The 25,757-nt window shown below is 46.5% G+C and overlaps 1 protein-coding gene across 1 annotated transcript; it reads right to left on the bottom strand.

The window, feature by feature from the left end:
* Positions 1–131: 131 nt before the first annotated feature.
* Positions 132–24,175, bottom strand: RFC2 (replication factor C subunit 2). The gene is made up of 11 exons (XM_053557070.1): positions 24,032–24,175; positions 19,855–19,924; positions 15,694–15,735; positions 15,352–15,458; positions 9,878–9,979; positions 9,280–9,380; positions 7,647–7,804; positions 6,952–7,017; positions 4,595–4,675; positions 3,238–3,351; positions 132–1,202 (listed from the first exon to the last, which is right to left on the bottom strand). The coding sequence occupies exons 1-11, from the start codon at positions 24,136–24,138 to the stop codon at positions 1,092–1,094; spliced, it is 1,059 nt and encodes a 352-aa protein (XP_053413045.1). The 5' UTR covers positions 24,139–24,175; the 3' UTR covers positions 132–1,091.
* Positions 24,176–25,757: the final 1,582 nt, after the last annotated feature.

Below are 25,757 nucleotides of genomic sequence, written 5' to 3' on the forward strand. Positions count from 1 at the left end.
TACTCGGGAGGCTGAAGCAAAAGAATTGTTTGAGCTCAAGAGTTTGAGGTCACTGTGAGCTATGATGATACCAAGGGAGATAAAGTGAGACTCTGTCTCAAAAAAAAAAAAAAAAAAAAGGCAATTCTACAATTCTACAAGTTAATATAAAACTCACTGGAAAATTCTCAAGCAATAAGTACACACAACTACATGGGAAAGGTGACATGGTAGTATTTTCCTGAGGCCATGAGTTACACCTTGACTCCATGAAGTAGCTTGGCAAGCCCTTTTAAAGGGTCATCACCCCTACGGTTCTGAGAAATCTATCTAAATTATCAGGAAATGATAGCAAACTCTGCCCTCACTCCACAGAACCAGTCTCTCAGGCTTCTAGAAAAATTGAGATTATCTTGCCTAGCCTACCATCCAATAGTTGTTTCTACTTAAAGAACATGGCAGGGAGGGGGATAGGCAGAGATAAGAAGCTAGTTCTCAGCTAGGCACAGTGGCTCATGCTGGTAATCCTAGCACTCTAGGAAGCTGAGCCAGGAGGATCCCTTGAGCTCAGACATTTGAGACCAGGCTGTGCAAGAAAGAGACCCTGGCTCTACTAAAAATAGAAAAATTAGCCGTCCATTGTGGCAGGTGCCTATAGTCCCAGCTAATGAGGAGGCTGAGCAGGAGGATTACCTGATCCCAGGAATTTGAGGTTGCTATGAGCTAGGCTGATGCTATGGCACTCTACACAGAGCGGCAAAGTCAGACTCTGTCTTTAAAAAAAAAACAACCTGGTTTTCCTGGAGGCCTCATGTGGTCACCTTATTGCCCACAAATGCTGCAAGACTTTATTATCTAAAATGTCAACCCACAAACACACAGATCAGCTACCCCGCCCCTAAGCTTCTGTGGTGCCTTTCTGCCCCTTCACCACCTGGACAAGTCTGAGGTTGAATGCAAACAGTTGTGGAGTAGAAACCTGGTAGAAACAATGTAAAAGCATGGAGAGTACTGGCCCCGGTTGAGGTGGCATTTTCCTCACCCGATCACAGGGCTGTGACTCCTGTATTTCAGGGAGGAGGTTTCTTGTAACAGTCAGTGAAGTCTCTGCTCTAACTGGCCACGGGCGCCATTGTCTTCTGACACAGCCTGGCCAGGAGCCCTGCCATCTGCAGAAGGGAGTTCACTCCTTCTGCTACTTTCATATGAGTGTATCCAATTTCCTGAAAAACAAACCAATTTAAGTCTGGTTTAATAAGTGAGGGGGTTTATTTTTAAAATCTGAACTAAGAGTGTGCTTAGAAGTGATACAATGAACTCAAACTCCAGCTGGAAAATAAAAACTAAGATGTAATAGATCATGTTTAACTAAGCTTCCATTTATTTCCTAAAAGGATACTGATATTTCTTTGAGAGATAGCATTAAGAGGACTGGCTGGGGGGCTCGCACCTGCAATCCTAGCACTCTGGGAGGCTCAGGCAGAAGAACTAATTGAGGCTAGGAGTTTGAGAGCACTCAGAGCAAAAGTGAGGACCCCCCATCTCTATGAAAAGAAAAAAATAGAAAAATTAGTCTTAGTTACGTGGAAGGCTAAGGCAGAAGGACGACTTGAGCCCAGCAGTTTGAGAGGTTGAGGTTGCACTGAGCTGTGTGATCATACCACTGAACTCTACCTTGGGTGACAGAGTGAGATTATATCTCAAACAAAAGAAAAAGAAAACTTACATTCACATTCACACTTAACTCATATATGCAGATGATTATAGTGGCTTTATTCATAATCAGCATAATATGGAAACCCCACAGTCCTTCAGCTGGTGAACAGATAAGCAAACCATGGTATATTTGCACAATGGAATACTACTCAGTGGTATGAAGGACTGAACCTCTGATACACACAACAATATAAACAAACCTGACAGGCGTGGAAGCTAAGTGGAAGAAGCCAGATTCAAAAGGCTAAATTCTGCATGATTCCATTTATATAATGTTCTGAAAAATTCTGTCCCCCAAACGGAACAAAGATGAGGGGATTCCAGGTGGTAGGAGAAAGATGACTTCAAAGGGGCACATAAATTTTTCTGGGATGACAACTGTCTCTTGGCTGTAGTGGTATTTACATGACTGCATGCTTTGTCAAAAGAACATAACTAAAAGATTTTACTCTACATAAATTATACCCCAATTAGGGGAGGGAGGGAGGAGAATGGGCGGAGGGAAGGTGGTTGGTGGGATTACACCTGCGGTGCATCTTACAAGGGTACATGTGAAACTTAGTAAATGTAGAATGTAAATGTCTTAACATAATAACTAAGAAAATGCCAGGAAGGCTATGTTAACCAGTGTGATGAAAATGTGTCAAACGGTCTATAAAACCAGTGTATGGTGCCCCATGATCGCATTAATGTACACAGCTATGATTTAATAAAATAAATAAATAAATAAAAATTATACCCCAATTAATCTGACCTTAAAAACAAAAGGGTATTCAGGTTGCTGACTAGCAGACGTAGGTGAAGCAAATTCTTGGCTCTCAGGCAATCAGCTACTCTTCCTCCAGTGGTAGTTGGGAACACTTACTGAGCACCTTCTAGGTGCCAGGTCTGTGAGCAAAACAAAACCATGCCATGGCCCATGTTCTTTTTTTTTTTTTTTTTTTTGTAGAGACAGAGTCTCACTTTATGGCCCTCGGTAGAGTGCCGTGGCCTCACACAGCTCACAGCAACCTCCAACTCCTGGGCTTAAGCGATTCTCTTGCCTCAGCCTCCAGAGTAGCTGGGACTACAGGCGCCCGCCACAACGCCCGGCTATTTTTTGGGTGCAGTTCAGCAGGGGCCGGGTTTGAACCTGCCACCCTCAGTATATGGGGTTGGCGCCTTACTGACTGAGCCACAGGCGCCGCCCATGTTCTTTTTTTTTTGAGAGAGAGAGAGGGAGTCTCACTTTGCTGCCCAGACTAGAGTGCCATGGCATCATCCTACCTGAAAGCAACCTTAGACTTCTGGGTTCAAGTCTGAACCTGCCTCAGCCTTTGGAGGAGATGGGACTATAAGCACTTGCCACCATGCCTGGCTAATTTTTCTGTTTTTAGTAGAAAACAGCCTCGCTGTTATTCAGGTTGGTCTTGAACTCTTGAGCTCAAGGAGTCCTTCCACTTGAGAGGTCCGCCCAGAGTGCTAGGATTACAGGCATGAGCCACTAAGCCTGGCCCCATGGCTCACATTCTTCAAGAGAGGTATTTTTATATTCTCACTGACCTTAATAAACTCCAGTTTCAAGTATTCTGCCATTTGGAAAGTTTTACACACTCGAAAAATATTGCCAATAACATCTTCTGGTGAATAGCCCAGGTGCCACAGGTGAGCAAGAATCTAGAAGGACAAAAAAAAGATACAATGAGGTTGTTTAATACTTAAAACTATAGATCTAGCTGGAAACGAAATCCAACCTACAATGTGTTGGCCTATCACACTGCTCAGGGCAGATAGCTCATTCCAGACAACTCATGTGATTTTGAGAATCATGGTAGCTGATGGGTCGGTCACCCCTTCAGATCATGAGGGATAATTTAACTGATTTTCCTAGCAGGCAGAGACAACTTTACATATGTTTAAAACAGTATTGCATGATGGTCTACTATCGTGTCCATGTAATATCTTTATCTAGAGTCCTTAAAATGATTTACTAGTCCGTTGACCAGGTACTGCAGAGTGGAAAAAAAAAATAACAATTTACCAGCTACCGTTCCCTAGTGCACCCCCTGCAGGACTAGCCGTGAACACATCCTAACTGGGGCTGCGATGACAGCAGTGGTCACAACCACCACCACTCCCATCCAGACTGTGGGATCTGGAGGCAGTCCTTTGTCCTTTCTGCTTGTTTTGGCATCTTGGGATACATTCAGGGGGATGGGGAGCTCTGAAGGCTTCTTTCAGGCCCACTCAGTGACCCAGCCTTTGAGCCTGGGTCACTACCTCAGTCTCCCTGACTTGCATTCCAGTGTCACATTAGGTCAGACCTTACCCTAAATCCAGTCAGCTTCTAGCCTAGTTAGAGGCCAAGGGAGAGAAACCTGTCAGACCAAATGGCCTTGAATCATGCCACTGCCACCCATGTAACTGGTTACCTGAACCCCAGTTATGCCTGTTGGAATCTACTCACAGGACGGGGCCCCATAATAAGGGTAGAACTCTCCTGGCCCCACCTCTCCTGCCTGACCAGCAACTGCTAAGCCCCAGAAAGCTCATTCCCATGCTCCTCAGGGGAATCAGTAGGGAACACCTTCCTGACTAGAGAGAAGACAGCTTCACTGGTAAAGGAGCTAGAACTATCTTTCCTTGTGACTTAGGCTGACAAATTTCTCTTACAGACGATATAATTATAACAGAAAGAATTGTGCATTCCAGGTCTGTTGCTTTCAAACAATGTCATTTAGGGTAAGGATTTCAGCCACCTTGAATAGCAGTTTTTCCATCTAAAAGAGCACCCAACTCCTAGCACGATTTTCAGCGTTAAGTAGAACAATGTGTATAAAATTCCTGGCACTGGGGCCTCCCTCTGCTCTGCTCAGGAGGCAGAAGGCTCTTCTCCAGTGAGGCAAGGGGAGGGGCTGACCTTGTAGGCCTCATCAATGTTGGCATCCACGCAGTGCTGGATCATCTCCTTTACGAGCAGAGGGTGGGGCTCGTCACAGACCTGAGCACATAGAAGAGAGATGGGGTCAGGGCCAGGGCTGTGGGTGAACTATCACTGTTGGTTACTAACAAGGATTCCCTTTCCTAAGTGCCCTTGAAAATACATTCACTGTATTTTCCAAGCTGCCTCTCTGCAATTTCTCAAAGGTAAGAAATAACAATTAAGAAGCTGGGCTCGGTGGCTCCTGGCAGCCTGGAAGGCTGAGGCTGGTGAATTGCTTGAGCTCAGGAGTTCGAGACCAGCCTGGACAAGAGCAAGAAACCATCTCAACTAAAAATAGGAAAGAAAGAAAAAAACAGAGGGACATGGTGGTGCATGTGTGATAGTCCCAGCTACCTGGGAGGCTGAGGCAAGAGGATCACTTGAGCCCAAGAGTTTGAGGTTGCTGTGAGCTATGATGACACCACTGCACTCTACCCAGAGTAACAGAGTAAGATTGTCACCAACAAACAAACAAACAAAAAATAAAGCAAACAAGGAGAATAAAGAGTCTTCACTCAGGAGCAGCTTTAAAACCATTAGTCACTTGTCTTAGATCATTTGCGAGGGGGAGGGGGAATTTGCCCAGAACTACTTGGAACCCACTTTAACATTATGAGGTCATTTGGGTCAATTTCCACTTCACCTCCACCCTGGAGCAAGAATTAGCTTTCCCTTTCCCTGCAAAGGAGGCCTCCCCCACCTCCACCTCGGTGTGACCTCCCAAAGAAGGAGGGTGGTCCCTCCACTCTAACAGGCAGGGAGGTGGTGCTGAGGGTGTGTGTGTGTGTGTGTGTGTGTGTGTGTGTGTGTGTGTGGTGCTGAGGGTGTGTGTGTGTGTGTGTGTGGCTCAGCCCTTCCTGAGCCCAAGGCTACCTCTCTGTAGCACCCTACATAGGCCTTAGGTTCTGTCCTTAGGTGTAGCATCAGCCTCTGAGCCTTCTATTTTTTTCTTAATTTAGTGAGACTCTGTCTCACTTTGTCACCCTTAGTACATGGCGTCACAGCTCACAGCAACCTCAAACTCTTGGGCTCAAGTGATTCTCATGCCTCAGCCTCCCTAGTAGCTGGGACTACAGGCGCCCGCCAACGCCCAGCTATTTTTTTGTTTAGCAGGCCCAGGCTGGGTTTGAACCCACCAGCCCCAGAGCATGTGGCCAGTGCCCTAACCATTGAGCTACAGGTCCCTCTGAGCCTTCTAATATCTCCAAATGGTACCCATGCTGCCCTGGTCTTCTCCCCACAGAAGTCCTCAATGCCTCCTCCACGACAAAATAGGACTTGAACTATCACCTGGTTACTAACCAGGGTCCCCTTTCATAAGTGCCCTTGAAAATTCGTTCATTGGCTTGGCACCTGCAGCTCAGCAGCTAGGGCGCCAGCCACATACACTGGGGCTGGCAGGATCGGACCGGCCCAGGCTTGCCAAACAATGACAACTACAACTACAACAACAACAACAAATAGCCGGGCGTTGTGGAGGGCGCCTATAGTCCCAGCTACTTGGGAGGCTGAGGCAAGAGAATCACTTAAGCCCAAGAATTTGAGGTTGCTGTGAGCTGTGATGCCACAGCACTCTACCGAGGGCAACACAATGAGAATCTGCCTCAAAAAAAAAAGAAAATACATTCATTGCCAAAGTCTATAATAACCCAATAAGAGAGAGCTATAAACTCAAAGCTTGGACAGCTCTGAGTAATTTCTACCCTCAAATAAGGGTAGAAATTTAGCATTTAGACACCAAGTTGTCAGGAGGTGGCAGCAGTTTTTAAAAGAATTCCCAGAAGTAAAATGCTTCTCTGATGTGGGCAAGGAAGAGCCCTGCTCCTCAACCTGGCTCTGCAGAGGACTGTCATATACCCCCAGGGCCAAAGAGGGTGAGCAGGGCACAGTGGGCAGCCCAGGGTGTGGGCTCAGAGGGCTGCTGAGGAGACACACAGCACTCCCACTGCCCTTCAGCAGGCACCTGAGCCCAATTCTACACCCACAAGGTGATAGAAGGAACCTTTCTGTGTAGGGAAGTGTGTGGACCAAGACAGACATGTCTTAAAGCACCTAGCTCCATGCCTGAGGCACCAGCAACCTTCATCATCCACATACACTCCCAACTCTCCAGTGTGAGAAGCAAAAGCAGTGACAAGGAAAGGAACATGAGTATCCCAACCCTGTCCCCACAAGGCAGGCCTAGCCCCAAGACAGGCCAGTGTGTCCATCCCGCTGGCAGCACGGCCCACTTTCCCCTGCTGGCCACGGCAGGGAGGTGCTGTTTTTGTTGGCATCCGGTATGGCTTTCGTACCTTGAATACATTCTCACTGTTGATGAAGCCAAATCCTGAGAAAGTGGACTGCAAGTTGTTCAATGCCTGATAAGCGACAGAAACATGTCAAGGGTGATTTTTTTTTTTTTTTGCAGTTTTTGGCTGAGGCTGGGTTTGAACCCACCACCTCCAGCATATGGGGCCAGTGCCCTACTCTGTTGAGCCACAGGCGCCGCCCATCAGGGGTGATTTTTATTTTTTTTATTTATTTAATTAATTAATTTTTTTTTTGTAGAGACAGAGTCTCACTGTACCGCCCTCGGGTACAGTGCCGTGGCGTCACACAGCTCACAGCAACCTCCAACTCCTGGGCTTACGCGATTCTCTTGCCTCAGCCTCCCGAGCAGCTGGGACTACAGGCGCCCGCCACAACGCCTGGCTATTTTTTTGTTGCAGTTTGGCCAGGGCTGGGTTTGAACCCGCCACCCTCGGCATGTGGGGCCGGCGCCCTACTCACTGAGCCACAGGCGCCGCCCCCAGGGGTGATTTTTAAAGCTTTACCTTCCCTGCCTCTGGTCTCAGAGTCCAGGCAAGACGGCCTAAAGTGCCCTGAGGGTGCTGGGTCCAGGCCCCCCACTCCAGTTTTACTCTGTGCTATAGTCACTTCCCTCCTCCCCCATGTAAGGGGCGAGGCAAGCCCAGGAGGCCCCACCTGATGGCAGTGACCCACCTACCTGCCGCATGTCTCCCTGGGCTGTGAAGATGATGGCTTCCAGGCCATCATCAGTGTACGGCACCTTCTCCTTTTCGATCACATTCAGCAGCCGTGCCAGTATCTGGGCATCAGTCAGCTTGGTGTAGCGGAGGACGGCACACCGGGACTGGATGGGCTCTGAAGGAGATGGGAAGGCATGAGGCTAGCATCACCCTATAAGCACTGTGTCACCAGAATGCAGCTGCACAATCCACACAATCCACATCACTTGCCAATCACTTCCCAGCCAACAGGGGCTCAAGAAAGACTTGGTTTAAAAAGGGCTAGAAGTCGGGGCGGTGCCTGTGGCTCAAAGGAGTAAGGCACCGGCCCCATATACCGGAGGTGGCCGGTTCACACCCGGCCCCAGTCAAAAACTGCAAAAAAACCCAAAAAACCCAAAGTATAAACCAATAAGCAATTACAGAGGCCTTAGCCGGCATAGCACAGCATGGATTCCAGAAGGGGAATTGATCCTCTGGGACAGACATGTCCATGTGCTATAAGACCACAGACGAGTCAGCCTTGGCCCAGGTAGACTCTGGAATCACAACACTTACTAATAAGGTTTAAGTGATTGGCGAATGGAGAACAAATTAATGAACAAATGAATAGCTATCTGGGGAAGGTAAAAGAACATAAAGGATTCCTGCCAACACTGAGAGCCCTGCCAAGGCTAGAAACCATGACCTTCTGGGGGCATCACACTTGGTAATGTGCTTTTCTGCAACGGCACCTGGTGGCCTGGATGGGGAAGGGGAAGTCAGAAAGTCAGATGGATAAGCTCACCCAGCTGGTTGCAGCAGGGCAGAAGTGAGGCGAAGACCATGGGACAAGAGTGCTGACAGATTGTAGCACTCCTGCGACCTAGGCTCAAAGCAGCAAGGGAGCAGATAGATAGATGGGTAGGGAGGGTACTAGAAGGACAGACACTGAGGTCAGGGAGAAGACTGACTGTAAAATTTCTTTCTCTCTCTCTCTCTCTCATTTTAGACTATTTTTCCCTGTTTTTGAGACCCTAAGATTTCAAAAGTAAGGCAATTCCTGGTGATAACAAAGCTTGATTGTGCAGATATCTATGCCAAGTGCCTAGAGCACACAGAGGGTATAAGAGGATCCCTGAAGGGCAGCAATGATGATGACACTGTACACAGGATATAAAAAATGTCCTATGTGCCTGGGAGAACAGGAGTCAGAAAGCCCTGGGGTTCCAATCTCAGTTCCTGCTTTTGCTGTGTGCCTTTGGGCAAACTACTCAACCCCTCTGAGTTCCAATTTTCTTATCTCAAAAGTGAAGCTAATAATAACTCCTCAGTTGATGACATTGCAAAATCATGTTATATATGATAAATATATATTTATATTTGTCAATTAAGAAATTAAATTAAGGGCAGTGCCTGTGGCTCAAAGGAGTAGGGTGCTGGCCTCACATACCAGCGGTGGCGGGTTCAGACCCAGCCCCTGCCAAAAACTGCAAAAAAAAAATTAAATTAAAAATACTGACTATACAGTGCTTGGCCCATGGTAGGTAATCCGAAAGTCCCGTCTCTTCTGCTACAAAGGAGCTGAGGTGAGCACAATGTGGGCCCCAGCCCCTCAGAGGTCACGCTCACCTATGATCTTATCGGAAGCATTACAAGCAAGAGCAAAGCGAGTCGTTTTAGAGTAGATCTCCATGGTTCTCCTCAAGGCTTGCTGGGCTCCATCAGTCATGCTGAGAAGAAAAACACAGGAGCCAATTTGCAACAGGGACCCAGGGCCCACTGGATACAAATCCCTCCTTATACAAAAACCCAGGATGCAGGAAATGTCCAGTGTCCTAGGAAGGGTCTCAGAATCAAAGGATGCTAAAACCCACAAGCCACTCTCTCAAAGATTGCCCAAACAGTATTTAGTACCTACAGTATCCAGAAACAGCCCCTAAGTGAAAGTCACAGAAACGACAATCTACAGTGACTGCCATCAGATTTACAGAATTAATCCTCCCTTTAGCTCCTCCACAATATAAAATTCAACAGAAGAGTTGTGACATCAGATGCCAACTTTACTAACAAAGCCCTGACTGAGCATGCACAACCTTTCCAGCAGCCCACATGGGTCTCACACTTGAAGAGGGCAGCCCTGTTTCTGGATGCTATAGGTACTGATTTGATAAAGCCCAAAAAGAGGTCTAGCGATCAAGGCCCAAATACCCTTGGCAAAGCATTCTACCTGTCTGCTTCATCCAGGATGATGATCTTGTGTCGACCTTTGGGAAGCGTGACTTTTTGTTGAGCAAACATTTTGATTTTATTCCTCACAACATCAATGCCCCTGAAATAGTAAGTCAAAATTTTATTGTCACCTACCTTCTGAAACAAACCCAGTTCCCATCATGGAAACTTTTAAACCCTCAGTATATAATCAGGAACTACAAGACCCAATTTTAGTTTTTGAGTTTCTTTTCTGGGCAATTTAATTATAAAAATTGATATTTCATTACTTTTATTCTTTCTTGGAGGTCTTCCAAAGAACAAAGAAAATATTTACTTGCTTTTAAAATTCATTTTACCTTGCAATTATCACATAGGTTCACTGGACCCTTTTATAATCTAAGATACATTTAGATCTTAGTGATCTTTTCTTCCTATATCTTTTTTTTTTTTGAGACAGAGGCATCATATCTCACAGCAACCTCACACACCTGGGTTCAAGCGATCCTCTTGCCTCAACCTCCCAAGTAGCTGGGACTACAGGCACCTGCCACAACGCCTGGCTAATTTTTCTATTTTTAGTAAACATACGGTCTCACCTTTGTACAGGCTAGTCTTGAACTCCTGAGTTCAAATAATCCTCCTGCCTTGACCTCCCAAAGTGCTAAGATTATAGGCATGAACAACAATGCCTGGCTCTTCTTATATCTTGAAACAGCTTACTACTTCATTATCTTAATATTTATGTCATCATAATTCATCAATTATTCTCAACTATGCTAAAAAGATAAAAAATAAGAAAATGAAGGGGCTCGGCGCCCATAGCACAATGGTTACAGCACCAGCCACATACACCGAGGGTGGCAGGTTCGAATCCAGCCCGGGCCAGCTAAACAACTGCAACAAAAAAAAAATAGCTGGGCATTGTAGCAGGCTCCTATAGTCCCAGCTACTTGGGACGCTGAGGCAAGAGACTCGCTTAAGCCCAAGAGTTTGAGGTTGCTGTGACGCTGTGACACTCTACCGAGGGCAACACAGTGAGACTATGTCTCAAAAGAAAAGAAAATGAAGGAATATGGAATTGCCTAAAAGGATGATGCAACAATGGGAAAAGAAAAAAACAGCAGGAAGACCAACAATAACATTCTAGACTCTGATAGTCAAACTGACCACAGAAGCAAAATCTCAGATTATAAGTCTTCAGATGCCAATATCCTAGAAGAATTTTCTTAAACTGTAAGTGTCAAGGAATGAACAACATACAACAGTCCTTTGGTAGTCATGGGGGATTGGTTCCAGGACCCTTGTTGGATCACAAAATTCATGCATGGTCAAGTCCCTTATATAAAATGACATAGGTGAGGCTGGGTGTGATGACTCACACCTGTCCTCCCAGCAGTCTGAGAGGCCGAGGGGGCCTTGATTGCTTGAGCTCATGAGTTTGAGATCAGCCTGAGCAAGAGTGAGACCCTGTCTCTAAAAATAGCCAGACATTGTGGTGGGTGCCGGCAGTCCCAGCTACTTGGGAGGCTGGGGCAAGAGTATCAGTTGAGCCAAAGAGTTTCAGATTGCTATAAGCTATGACTACATGGCACTCTATGGAGGGTGACAAAGTGAGACTCTATCTCAAAAAAAAAGGGCATAGATGGGGTTTGCATATAACCTATGTGCACCCTCCCATACACTTTAAATCATCTATCTCTAGGTTCCTTACACTGTTTCGGTATTTCTTATCTGAAATGTTTGGGACCAAAAGTATTTTGGATTTTTAATATTCAGATGTTGGAATGTTTGCATTATACTTACTAGTTGAGCATCCCAAATCTGAAATACTCAAATGAACACTTCCTTTGAAAGTCATGTAAGTGCTCAAGAGTGTCAGATTTTGGAGGATTTCTGGATTTCGGGTTTTGGATTTGAGATATTCAACCTATATAAATGCTATATAAATAGCTGTTACACTGTATTGTTTTTTTTTTTTGTAGAGACAGAGTCTCACTCTATGGCCCTCGGTGGAGTGCCGTGGCCTCACACAGCTCACAGCAACCTCCAACTCCTGGGCTTAAGCGATTCTCTTGCCTCAGCCTCCCGAGTAGCTGGGACTACAGGCACCCACCACAACGCCCGGCTATTTTTTTGTTGCAGTTTGGCTGGGGCCGGGTTTGAACCCGCCATCCTCGGTATATGGGGCCGGCGCCTTACCGACTGAGCCACAGGCGCCGCCCACACTGTATTGTTTTTTATTTGTATTATTTTATTATTGTATTATTTATTTAGTTTATTTTTTGAGACAGTCCCACTCAGTGCCCTGGGTAGAGTGCGGTGGCATCATAGCTCACAACAACCTCAAACTCTTGGGCTTGAGCAATCCTCTTGCCTCAGTCTCCCCAGTAGCTGGGACTAAAGGTGTGCACCACCACACTTGGCTAGTTTTTCTATTTTTAGTAGAGATGGGATCTTACTCTTGCTCAGGCTGTTCTCAAACTCCTGAGCTCAGGCGATCTACCTGCCTAGGCCACCCAAAGTGCTAGGATTATAAGCATGGGCCACCGTGCCTGACCTATTGTTATATATTTTTTAATTTTAAAATATTTTTTTCAAATATTTTCAATCTGTGGTTGGTTGAATACAGGGATGGGAACCCATGGATCTGGAGGGTCGAGTGATTTTCTAAAGAGAAAAATAAAGATATTTTCATCTCATTAGTCACTCAACAGGCAGAACTTCATTCCACAATTACCTTGCGACCAGAACTTGGATATCTTATATCTTGTTTTTCTAAAACATGTGGCAGTATTATTTCATCATTTGTGATGTTTATACACCAATATTTACATGGTACAGTTTGTAAATGATCGAAAACTAAAGGCAAGTGTACAAAGGTGACTGGAAGGAAACAGATGCTTATTGAAATAGGAAAAGAGCCCAGCACAGTGGCTCACCCCTGTAATCTAGCACTCTGAGAGGCCAAGGCAGGTGGATTGGTTGAGCTTAGGAGTTCAAGACCAGCCTGTGCAAGAGCTGAGACCCCGGTCTCTAAAAAACAGCCAGGTGTTATGGCGGACACCTACAGCTACTAGGGAGGCTGAGGCAAAACAATCGCTTGAGCCCACAAGTTTGAGGTTGCTGTGAGCTATGATGCCATGGCACTCTACCCGAGGTGATGAAGTGAGACTCTGTCTCAAAAAAAAAAAAAAGGAAAGCAATAGGAAAGGAATTCACTACACTGATCATTATAATGAATGTTTGTAAATCTAAAATAATTTTCCAATTATTAGCAATCCTATCTTCTAGAAAACATAAGCCACTAGTGATCATTATAATGAATGTTTGTAAATCTAAAATAATTTTCCAATTATTAGCAATCCTATCTTCTAGAAAACCATAAGCCACTAGTCTTCCAAAGTAGTGTCTTTTTTTAATTGTTGGGTTTTTATTTTTTGAGACAGAGTCTCAAGCTGTCACCCTGGGTAGAGTGCTGTGGTGTCACAGCTCACAGCAACCTCCAAATCTTAGGCTTAAGCGATTCACTTGCCTCAGCCTCCCAAGTAGCTGGGACTATAGGCACCCGCCACAACACCTGGCTATTTTTTTTTTTTTTGGTTGTAGTTGTCATCATTGTTATTTGGCGGGCCTGGGCTGGATTCGAACCTACCAGCTCCAGTGTATGAGGCTGGCGCCCTACCTGCTTAAGCTACAGGTGCTGAGCCTTTTGTTTGTTTTTTGATAGGGTTTTTACTCTGTTGCCCAGGCTAGGGGGCTCAGGCAAAACTTCCACCTTGGTCTCCCAAGTAAGCAGTGTGTTTTGATGATATAAGTGTATAAGAATAAGAGGTCATAGTAAGCCAGAACCTATTTGTTTTGGATATCTGGAATCAGCATTTACAAAATGAATAGTTTGAAGGCTCATGCATGACAGCTGAGGCACAGTTAGTCACATTCAAAGGACATTGCCTATTCCAGGTACATAGAGATTTTCAAAACTAGGATTTTTTTTTTTTTTTTTTTTTTTTGGGAGACAAATTCTCACTCTGTTATCCCAGGTGAGAGTGCTGTGTCATCAGTAGAGCTCCAAACTCAAACCCCTGGCTCAAGTGATCTTCCTTTCTTTTTTTTTTTTGTTGCAGTTTGGCTGGGGCTGGGTTTGAACTCGCCACCCTTGGCATATGGGACCAGCGCCCTACTCACTGAGCCATAGGCGCTGCCCCGTGGTCTTCCTTTCTTAGCCTCTGGAGTGGCTAGGACTTACAGGCACCCACCACAACACCTACTTAATTTTTCTTTCCTGTTTTTAGTGGAGATGGGGGTCTCACTTTTGCTCAGGCTGATCTTGAGTTCCTGAGCTCAAGGAATCCTCCTGCTTGGCCTCCTAGAGTGCCAGGATTATAGGCTTAAGCCACCTTGCCCAGCCAAAACTAAGAAAATATTAAAGAGCTGAGGCATATATCCTCAAAGGAATAATCAAAGGCAGATTTTACAGACATTTCATCCAACAGGCTCTCATTTCATAACCCTCTATTTCATATCTAAAAGATAAAGCAGCACTCTCAGACCCATTAGGTTGGCCACTAGCAAAAAAAAAAAAGCACAGAAAATAACAAGTGTTGGCAAGGATGTGGTAAAAGAAGAGTCATTGTGCACTCTGGTGAGAATGTAAAATGGTGCAGCCAATATAGAAAACAGTATGGCAGTTTCTTCAAAAATTAAAAAGAATTACCCTGGCATCTAGCAATTCCACCTATGCATACATATCCAAAAGAACTGAAAGCAGGTTCTCAAAGAAGTATCTGTATAGCCAGGTTCATAGCAGCATTTATAATAGTTAAAAGATGGAACGTAACTCAGATCGATAAACAAAATTTGGTATATACGCACATTGGAATATTATTAAGCCATAAATAGGCAATTCTGACATGTACTACAATATGGATGAACCTCAAGGACACTACATTAAGCGAAGGAAGGCAGTCACAAAAAGGCAAATACTGTACGATTCCACTTATATGAGGTACCTAGAGTGGTCAAATTCATAGAGACAAAAAGGCAAATACTGTATGATTCCACTTATATGAGGTACCTAGAGTGGTCAAATTCATAGAGACAGAAAGAATGGCGATTCCCAGGGGCTGGGTGTTGTTTAATGGATACGGAGTTTCAGATTTGCAAAATGACAATGTTCGGCAACTTGGTTGCACAGAAATGTGAAAATATTTAACACTACTAAAGTGTATACTTAGTTATGATGCCAAATTTCATGTTATGTATACTTCACAATTAAAAATAATCTCTCAAAATTTTCATTAAAAAAAGTAAACAGCAAGTCAACAAGTAAGCAATTCTCATACTGTTTCACTGCAAAAGGAAACACAGCTGGCAAGGCGAGCTCCAACTATAACATGGAACTAAAAAAATGCACTTTTGTAACAATTCAAAATGTAAAACCCTCACCACCCTTGATGCCTAACTGTCATTTGTCACTTGTCAGTGACCTACCTGTCATTTGAAGCATTGAGTTCTAGGACAGCATCCTTCAGTGCTGGGCCCAGCAAGGCTCGTGCCAAACACAAGATGCTTGTAGTTTTGCCACTTCCTGGGGGGCCCTGGGAACAAGATCTCTAATAAGTGCTTCAAGCCACCAGAATGACCTCAGTGCAGCTCCTGCTCTACTGCTCACCACAGTTTACATTTCACCTCCCCTCTGATCCCCTGCCCCCCACCAGATCAATATAGCACCAACCCATAAGGCTTCCCTTTGCCGAAGGAAATGGCACAGGCCTCTCTGCAGAGGAAGCAGAGATGCCAAGATGCCTAACAGGTCCAGGACTGAGTACTTACAGCGATGATGATATTGGGCACATTCCCTTCTCTTGCAAAGACCTGAGGGAAAAAAATGTTCATTCTATAAGCTTCAGAAGCTCGATCCTCCAGCCACATAGGCCCATGTAGTAAACATGCCTACAAATTTCTCCATGTATGTGCTCCATGGAATTCCCACTTTAGCATCCTCATTTTATTTTCCCCACAGATGGACTTTTGCAATGTTACCCAGGTTGGAGTGTACAGGCTATTCACAGGGTGATCATAGCTCACTGCAGCCTCTAACTCCTGGACTCAAGGGATCTTCCCACCCTAGCCTCCCAAGTAGCTGGTTCTACAGGGCACACACCTGAGCATATTCAAAACTGAACTCATGCTGGACGAGGTGGCGTGCACCTGTAGTCCCAGCTACTTGGGAAGCTGATACAGGAGGATCACTTGAGTCCAGGAGTTCTGGGCTATAGTGTGATATGCCAATTGAGTGTCTACACTAAGTTCAGCACCAATATGGTGATCCCCAGGGAGCAGGGGACCACCAGGTTGCCTAAGGAGGGGTGAACCGGCCCAGTTCGGAAACCGAGCAGTTCAAAACTCCTATGCTGATGGTAGTGGGATTGCGCCTGTGATTAGCCACTGCACTCCAACCTGGGCAACATAGTGAGACCTGTCTCTAAAACAAAACAAACAAACAAAAAAAAAACAAAAAACAAAAACCACTGAACTCATCATTCTCCTTTACAAACCTGAGGATGGGCCCATGTTTGCTCTTCCATTGACTGTCCACCCCATGAAGCTGAGGCCACTACCATCCTGGGTGGCCTCTTCCTCACCCTACATGGTGCCTCCATTACAAGGAACTACGGCTTCACCATGCTTCTCCTTCAACGTGAGTCCTTCCTTTCTCTCCAACACCACAACCACCTTCTCAGTCCATAGTCTCTCACCTGACTGCAATCCACAGGCTATTAACTGGTCTCTTTGCCTCTAATCTTGACCCACTGCAATCAATTTCCCATACTGTAGTCACAACCACTTTTCTGAAGTTCCCATCTATTAAAAAAGTTAACCCTTGGATGATTCCTTTCTGTCTGCACTATGAAGTCCAAACTCTTAAACATAGCTCACAAAGCCTTGCACCACCTGGATCCTGACCACTTCCCTAGCTCATGTGTGTGTGTATATATATATATATATATTTTTTTTTTTTTTCCTTGAGATAGAGCCTCAAGCTGTCACCCTGAGTAGAATGGTAGAGTGCCGTGGCATCACAGCTCACAGCAACCTCCAACTCCTGGGCTCAAATGATTCTTCTGCCTCTGCCTCCCAAGTAACTGGGACTACAGGCACCTGCCACAATGCCCGGCTATTTTTTGGTTGCAGCCATACTTTACTTTGGCGGCCCGGGCTGGATTCAAACCCACCAGCTCAGGTGTTTGTGGCTGGAGACTTAGCTGCTTAAGCCACAGACACCGAGCCCCCTAGCTCATTTTTTACACCATCCTAAAACACATACTCTACAGCCTTATTACTCACAGTGGGCCCTATGGACCAGCAGCACTGCGTTCCCTGAAGTCTGTGGGAAATTCTCAATCTCTAGTCCCACTCCTGAAGTACTGGATCTGAATCTGCATTTATATTTTATCTCATTTTTTTAGAGACAGAGTCTCATTTTGTCGCCCTACATAGAGTGTCGTAGCATCACAGCTCACAGCAACTTCCAGCTCTTGGGCTTATGCGGTTCTCTTGCCTCAGCCTCCCAAGTAGCTGGGACTATAGGTGCTCACCACAACACCCGGCTATTTTTTTTTGTTGTTGCAGTTTGGCCAGGGCCAGCACCCTCGGTATATGGGGCCGGCATCCTACTCACTGAGCCACAGGCACCGCCCCTGAATCTGCATTTAAACAAGATCCCCAGCAATTCAGATGTCCAATCTCTCTTACCTCTAGGCCTCTGCACATGCTGTTCCTGCTGCCACCCCTGTCTGCCCCCACACCCTCCAAATCTGGCTAACTCCTCCTCCCACAAACTCCCAAGGTTTGCTGATTCCCTCTCACAGAATGTTTACCACAGTACCTACTGATTTTAATGTAGCCCCCATTAGACTGTAAATCTCACATGGGCAGCAATCGCGTGTATTTTGTTCACATCATCTCAATAGTTCCTAATACTGCATTTGGCCCAGAGAAGATACACAAATATTTGTTTTTTTGGTTTTTTTTTTGAGACAGAGCCTCAAGCTGTGGCCCTGGGTAGAGTGTCATGGCATTACAGCTCACAGCAACCTCCAACTCCTGGCCTTAAGCAATTCTCCTGCCTCAGCCTCCCAAGTAGCTGGGACTACAGGCACCAGCCACAATGCTTGGCTATTTTTTGGTTGCAGCCATTATTGTTGTTTGGCGGACCCAGGCTGGATTTGAACCCACCAGCTCAGGTGTATGTGGCTGGTGCCTTAACCTCTTGAGTCACAGGCACTGAGCCAAAATGGTGGTGCTTATTATTATTATTATTATTTTTTTGCAGTTTCTGGCCGGGGCTGGGTTTGAATCCGCCACCTCTGGCGTACGGGGCCGGCGCCCTACTCCTTTGAGCCACAGGTGCCATCCGATACACAAATATTTGTAATATGAAACAATCAAAAGGACCTTGGTAGCTATTAAAGTCTAAGCTCCTATTTACTGTAGAGACAGCCTGTATAGGCTCAAATATGGCTTCTTGATCCTACCTAAAGATCTCCAGGACTAAGAATTCAGAGTTTGCTCTACTGCTAAACATTTCTGATTGCTCCTCTTTGTGTCACCCTGAAGTCAGCTGTATTGTCACTTAGTCATTTAGCTTCTCTAGGCAGGGGTTGGCAAACTATAGCCAAGGGTGAGGATGGTGGTAGAGAGATCCATCTTGAAGCCAGTTTTATAAGTCTCCCAGCCAAGAATACTTTCTACATTTTTAAAGTTATTTAAAAAAAAAAATAAAGAAGGAGCTTTGCTGACCCGGGACCATAGGACGCAGGCGGGGCAGGGCGCGCAGCCTGCTCTGCGAGAGGCAGGGCCTGTCTGCCCCGCGAGTAAGGCGCACGCGTAGGAAGGGCATAGGGTGGGTTTCTTTCCTCCCCCATGTGCGCGTTTTGCTCTTAGTTTTCTTCCCTTGCTGCTTTTATCCCTTTCACTGGAGTTTTCTAAATTTACGTACTTGATGGTATACTAGGTGCTTGGGGTACGCAGAGTGGGTCTAATACCGACCTTTCCCTAGCTGTTTTAAGGCCTAGGGAAGCTAAGATGTAATGCAAGATAGAAAGTGCTAGATGCCTTTAGGAAGCTACAGGATTGGTGCGATGTGAATTGAACAAGAATCAGCCCATCCATACTGCTGACTGAAAATTAAAACTTGGTTGAGTCGTGTTGCCCAGCCTTTGAGGGAGCTCTTTACAAGATATAAAATTTCTAAAATCGTTTTCTAAAAAAAAAAAATAAAAAATAAAGAAGGCTCAGCACCCGTAGCCCAGTGGTTACTGTGCCAGCCACATACACTAAGGGTGGCAGGTTTGAACCCAGCCCAGGCCAGATAAACAATTGCAACCAAAAAAAAAAAAAAAAAAATAGCCGGGCATTGTGGTGAGCACCTATAGTCCCAGCTACTTGGGAGGCTGAGGCAAGAGAATAGCTTAAGCCCAAGTGTTTGAGGTTGCTGTGAGCTATGAAGCCACGGCATTCTCCCCAGGGCAACATAGTGAGACTCTGTCTCAAAAAAAGCCCAGAATATTCAACAAACACCTTATGTGGTCTACAAAGCCTAAGATACTTATTATTTGGCCTTTACTGAAACAGTTTGCTGCCCCTACTCTAGAGGAAAACAGAATAGGTCTGAGAACCTCTTTCCAATAAGCCAGCCCTTCAAGCAATTATTCACCATAGCCTCTAATCTTCCCCAAACTGAAAGCCTCGCAGTTCCTCAATTTTTCTGGATTTGTGGTTCACCTCCCCCTTACTATCTTGTGCGTCTTCAAAAACTGCCTGGAAGGCTACACCTGTGGCTCAAAGGAGTAGGGCGCCAGCCCCATATGCTGGAGGTGGTGGGTTCAAGCCCAGCCTCGGCCAGAAACTGCAAAAAAAAAAAAAAAAAACGCCTAGAACTTATCAAAGCTATAATAGAGACATCATACCATCTTTTAAAAAGCCACTCACCTCCAGCCTGCTCACAGTGTCTTCATTCCCAACAACTTCATTTAGCTTTATAGGTCTATATTTTTCAACCCTGTTTTAAAGAAAATGCATAAACGTATTTACATGGCTGTTTTCATATTACCCAAAATAAAGTGCCAAAAGGGCAATCCTAGAGAGCTTTGTCAGATTATATATAATTAATAAAAACATAACAAATGACTGTGAGTTTAAAATTTAATGAGGTTGGGCAGCGCCTGTGGCTCAGTCGGTAAGGCGCCGGCCCTATATACTGAGGGTGGCAGGTTCAAACCCGGCCCCGGCTGAACTGCAACCAAAAAATAGCCGGGCATTGTGGTGGGCGCCTGTAGTCCCAGCTACTCGGGAGGCTGAGGCAAGAGAATCACTTAGGCCCAGGAGTTGGAGGTTGCTGTGAGCTGTGTGATGCCATGGCACTCTACCGAGGGCCATAAAGTGAGACTCTGTCTCTACCAAAAAAAAAAAAAAAAAAATTTGGGCGGCACCTGTGGCTCAGTGAGTAGGGCGCCGGCCCCATATGCCGAGGGTGGCGGGTTCTAGACCCAGCCCCGGCCAAACTGCAACAACAAAAAAAATAGCTGGGCGTTGTGGCGGGCGCCTGTAGTCCCAGCTGCTTGGGAGGCTGAGGCAAGAGAATCGCATAAGCCCAAGAGTTAAGAGGTTGCTGTGAGCCCTGTGATGCCACGGCACTCTACCTGAGGGCGGTACAGTGAGACTCTGTCTCTACAAAAAAAAAAAAAATTTAATGAGGTTGGCTTGGCACCTGTGGCTCAAGCAGCTAAGGCGCCAGCCACGTACACCTGAGCTGGCGGCTTCGAATCCAGCCAGGGCCCGCCAAACAACAATGACGACTGCAACCGGGCATTGTGGCAGGCGCCTGTAGTCCCAGTTACTGGGGAGGCGGGCCCGGGCTGCCTCCCCAGGGTGACAGCTTGAGGCTCTGTCTCAAAAATAAATAAATAAATAAATAAAATAAAATAAAATTTAATGAGGTACCCATGTGCCATTTGAAAAGTTAAGTGCATGACAATTATATACTAAAGGCTTCAAACCTGCCACAGCAGAGAAATACCTGTGGTCGCTGGAAAAGACTCAGAGCAGGTCATCTGGAGCCATGTGACACTGTGATGTAACCCAGTCTGCCTGTCACAACAGAGGCTCAGCACATACAGCACTGACATCATTTGGTCTGACAGAGATGGGTGCAACCAAGCCCCTTTCTCATCCCTTACCTGCCAGTTTCTGCAGACACATGCCAGTGCATAGCAGGGCTGGCTAGACAGAAACCACTGGCCTATCCTGTGATGCTATTAGGCTGTATGTAGTGGACAGGCGAGTGGCTTATTCAGACCAATAGTTTTCTTTTAAATTAAAAAGCAAGAGTAAGCTGGGCGTTGTGGCGGGCGCCTGTAGTCCCGGCTACTCGGGAGGCTGAGGCAAGAGAATCGCTTAAGCCCAGGAGTTGGAGGTTGCTGTGAGCTGTGTGAGGCCATGGCACTCTACCAAGGGCCATAAAGTGAGACTCTGTCTCCAAAAAAAAAAAAAAAAGCAAGAGTAAAGGACTTTCTCCAGCTCTGAGAATAGAAGTGGTGGTAAATTTGCAGTGATGTGACCATCAGAACTTCCCTTGCCCTTCATTAAATCTCCTGATTTACCCTTAGCTTGCACCCTGTACAGGTACTGGTTCTGCTCCAAAAGTAGCTGTGCAAAGAAGCTTACTTGCCACAAACTACAGAAAATAGAGACAACTCTCCTCCAAGACTACCAAATGGTGCATTTTTTTTTCTTTTTTTTTTTTTGTAGAGACAGAGTCTCACTGTACTGCCCTCAGGTAGAGTGCCATGGCGTCACACGGCTCACAGCAACCTCTAACTCTTGGGCTTACGCGATTCTCTTGCCTCAGCCTCCCAAGCAGCTGGGACTACAGGCGCCCGCCACAACGCCCGGCTATTTTTTTTTGTTGTTGTTGCAGTTTGGCCGGGGCTGGGTTTGAACCCGCCACCCTCGGCATATGCGGCCGGCACCCTACTCACTGAGCCACAGGCACCGCCCTCATTTTTTGTTCAAATGGTGCATTTTTATTCTTATTCTATTCTTTATACTTAGCTCCTTCCAGATGCCAAGGAGTTAGAATCTCAAGAAGACGAAAATAGAAGGTACAGAGATGAGGAAGACATGATTCTTGCTCTAACGGGCTTTCCCACTAGCAGAGACATATAGGTTAGCAAATCCTACTACAGTGCCAAGCTGGTTATATAAACCAAGGGCTGTGGAAGGCCAGAGGAGGGAGAGAATCACCAGCTGAGAATGTCAGAAGCTGAAATTTGATTTGGGTTTTGAAGGAGGCAAACTTGTTCCTCCTTTACAACTTTGCATAAGCTGTTCTTCCTCCACAGCCATAAGGCATATTCCCTGACTTTGGGTTTTTGTTCAAATATCAGAGCTCATCAGAGACCTTCTGGGACCACCACAGCTATTTACTTCACTTAATTTTTCTCCAGAGCACCCACCACCATCAAATACACAGGCTTCTTTCTTTTCTTTTCTTTTTTAGAGGCAGAGTCTCACTTTATTGCCCTCAGTAGAGTGCCATGGCGTCACAGCTCACAGCAACCTCCAACTCCTGGGCTTAGGCGATTCTCTTGCCTCAGCCTCCTGAGTAGCTGGGACTACAGGAACCCACCAGAACACTCGGCTATTTTTTTTGTTGCAGTTTGGATGGGGCTGGGCTCCAATCTGCCACCTCAGTATATGGGGCCAGCTCCCTACACACTGAGCCACAGACGCTGCCCTTCTTCTTTTTTTTTTTGATTTTTTGAGACAGAGTCTCACTCTATTCCTCAGGCTAGAGTGCAGTGCTGTTATCATAGCTCACAACAACCTCAAACCCCTGGGTTCAAGTGATCCTCCTGCCTTAGCCTCCCCGTAGCTGGGACTATAGGGATATGCCACCATACCCAGCTAATTTTTCTATTTTTAGTAGAGATAGGGACTAGCTCTTGCTCCCACTGGGCTTTAACTCCTGACCTCAAGCAATCCTCCTGCTTCAGCCTCCCAAAGTTTACAGGCATGAGTCATCGCACTTGCCTTGTTTATTTTTTCATTTGGTCATTCTCTATCAAATGTAAGATCTATGTATGACAACAGTTTGTTTTGTTAACTGAAGTATCCCTTGCATCTGGAACAGCACTGTGCAAGAAAATATGCAAGCCAGGCTTGGTGCCTATGGCTCAAGCGGCTAAGGTGCCAGCCACATACACCTGAGCTGGCCATTTCGAATCCAGCCCAGGAGCCAAACATCGTTGTTTGCCTCCGACTGAAGGAAAAAAAAAAAAAAAAAAAGGCGGGTATTGTGGCAGGCACCTGTAGTCCCAGCTGCTTTGGGAGGCGGAGGCAGAGGCAGGAGAATCATTTGAGCTCAGGAGTTGGAGGTTGCTGTGAGCTGTGATGCCACAGCACTCTACCCAGGGCGACAGCTTGAGGCTCTGTCTCAAAAAAAAAAAAGAAAATAATGCAAGCCACATAAGTAATTTAAAATTTTCTGGTAGCATTTTTAAAAAAGCTAATTTTAATAATTTTTAACCTAATATGGTCGAAATATTGTCATTTTCAACCAGTAATCAATTTTTTTTTTTTAGTGCAGTGGCATCACAGCTCACAGCAACCTCAAACTCTTGGGCTTACGTGATTCTCTTGCCTCAGCATCCCGAGTAGCTGGGACTACAGGCGCCTGCCACAACGGTCGGCTGTTTTTTGGTTGTAGTTGTCATTGTTGTTTGGCAGGCCTGGGTTGGATTTGAACAGGCCAGCTTCGGTGTATGTGGCTGGCGCCCTAGCCACTGAGCTAGAAATCAATATTTTTTTTTAAATGACGGAGATAATGTAAGTCAGAGAAGGTGGTACGAGGGGGTAGCCCTTACCGTCATTAGCACTGTTCTGAGGGAGACTCCGCTCGCAGTTCAGCACTCTCAACCCCACATGGGCTCGGTGACCCACGTCCCTCGCCTTCTCCAATAATAACCGCCCAGACACCACCCCGGGACCTGCTGCTCTCTCTGGATCCTTCCCATCGCGCGCCCGCCCGGGATCCTCCGGAGCACGGCCCGCCACTCGCCCACCCTCAGGTCTGCATAGGCCCATTCTCTACGGCCTGGGTCCTCACCACGGCAGCTCATAGTGGCCGGCGCTGCTGGAGGCCTTGCTGGGGGCAGCAGCAGGGTCCTGGGTCCGGCGATCGGTCGCGCCACTGCCGCTTCCAAGCTCCTCCATTTCAGCGCCTCCTCTTCCCGCCACCGGAGGCCCCGCCTCGTGACGTCATGGCGTAAGCCCTGCCCCTGGCCCCCTCTTGGCTGCAACGGAAGCCTTGTGTTTGGCCTTTTCTACGCCTGCGCAGAGAGCTCCGGCCTGGCGGGGCTCTAATAGCAAGAGGACGCGGTTGCTATTAGAAACCTGGCGTCCAGCCTGAGAGCTGCAGCTAAAGAAAGGCGAGATCCTACCGCGTCGCCTTCCGAGAAGGCAGGTCGCTCCGGGAACGGATGTTTGTGGGATTTGTCTGAGAGACTCTCTCCGCTGCAGGATGGGAGCCTCTTGCTTTGTGAGCGCTGGGAGGAGCGGGGGCCTGTGGGTGTTGCGGCCCCGGGCGCGAGGACACCAGTGGTACTGACGTCCGGGCGCACCTGTGTCCAGTTTCCCAGGTTGTTCCAAATGTCCCAGTGAGCAGCTCCGGTTGGGTGGGCCTCTGCGCCAGAGCCGCCTTTGGACCTTAATTATCATCAGGGAGTTAATCACGCTGCTACAAAACGAGAATTACCACCCCCACCTTCGTCCGATTTTGCAGAAGGGGGACACCTGACCCGTCCCTCTGTCAGGTGTAATTTTCTTTTTTTCTTTTCTTTTCTTTTTTTTTTTTTTTGCAGTTTTTGGCTGGGGTCGGGTTTGAACCCACCACCTCTAGTATATGGGTCCGGCGCCCTACTCCTTGAGCCACAGGCGCCGCCCTATATTGAAGATTTTTTTTTTTGCAGTTTTTGGCCAGGGGTGGGTTTGAACCCACCACCTCGGGTATATGGGGCTGGCGCCCTACTCCTTTGAGCCACAGGTGCCGCCCTAATTTTCATTCCAGAGACATAGGTACTTAACTCTCACTCTTCAGTCTTTCGAGCATTCTTTTTTTTTGTTTTTTTGTAGAGACAGAGTCTCACTTTATGGCCCTCGGTAGATGGCGTGGCCTCACACAGCTCACAGCAACCTCCAACTCCTGGGCTTAAGCGATTCTCTTGCCTCAGCCTCCCAAGTAGCTGGGACTACAGGCGCCTGCCACAACGCCCGGCTATTTTTTGGTTGCAGTTTGGCCGGGGCTGGGTTTGAACCCGCCACCCTCGGTATATGGGGCCGGCGCCTTACCGACTGAGCCACAGGCGCCGCCCCTTTCGAGCATTCTTATGGGCTTTTTTTCTACACTATTGAACTAATCTTTTCCTCCCATAGCCCGGATGTCATGATAATGATAAATAATGACTGTCATTTACTACTCCCTTAGTATGAGCTAGCTCCGAAGTGGAGACTCACATTATTCTCGTTTTGCAAATGAAGATGCAGGCTTGGAATGATGAAATAATTTGTTCGATGTCATTTAGATTGTCATTGGTGGCGCCAGGATTCATTCCCACCATGCTGCCAAAGGTCTTCCTATAAAATTCGATTTCATTGCACTTACCACATTGCATTATAATTTCAGGGTAGGCTGGGCACAGCGGTTGGGGCCTATAATCCTAGCACTCTAGGAGACTAGGCAGGAGGATCGCTCAAACAGGAGTTGGAGGTTGCAGTAAGCTATGATGATCCCACTGTATTCTAGCCCTGCTGACAGAGTGAGACTCTGTCTCAAA

Source organism: Nycticebus coucang, chromosome 12, assembly GCF_027406575.1.
Source record: "Nycticebus coucang isolate mNycCou1 chromosome 12, mNycCou1.pri, whole genome shotgun sequence".
Taxonomy (NCBI): Eukaryota; Metazoa; Chordata; class Mammalia; order Primates; family Lorisidae; genus Nycticebus; species Nycticebus coucang.

Bases quoted from the DNA above. Each gene is read 5' to 3' on its own strand.
- RFC2 (XM_053557070.1), bottom strand. From the start codon at position 24,138: ATGGAGGAGCTTGGAAGCGGCAGTGGCGCGACCGATCGCCGGACCCAG. The intron at 7,018-7,646 runs GTAGGTGGGTCA...GTCGCTTATCAG, and splicing joins CCCAGGGAGACATGCGGCAG to GCATTGAACAACTTGCAGTC. The intron at 3,352-4,594 runs GTCAGCCCCTCC...TTGTCCTTCTAG, and splicing joins ACATTGATGAGGCCTACAAG to ATTCTTGCTCACCTGTGGCA.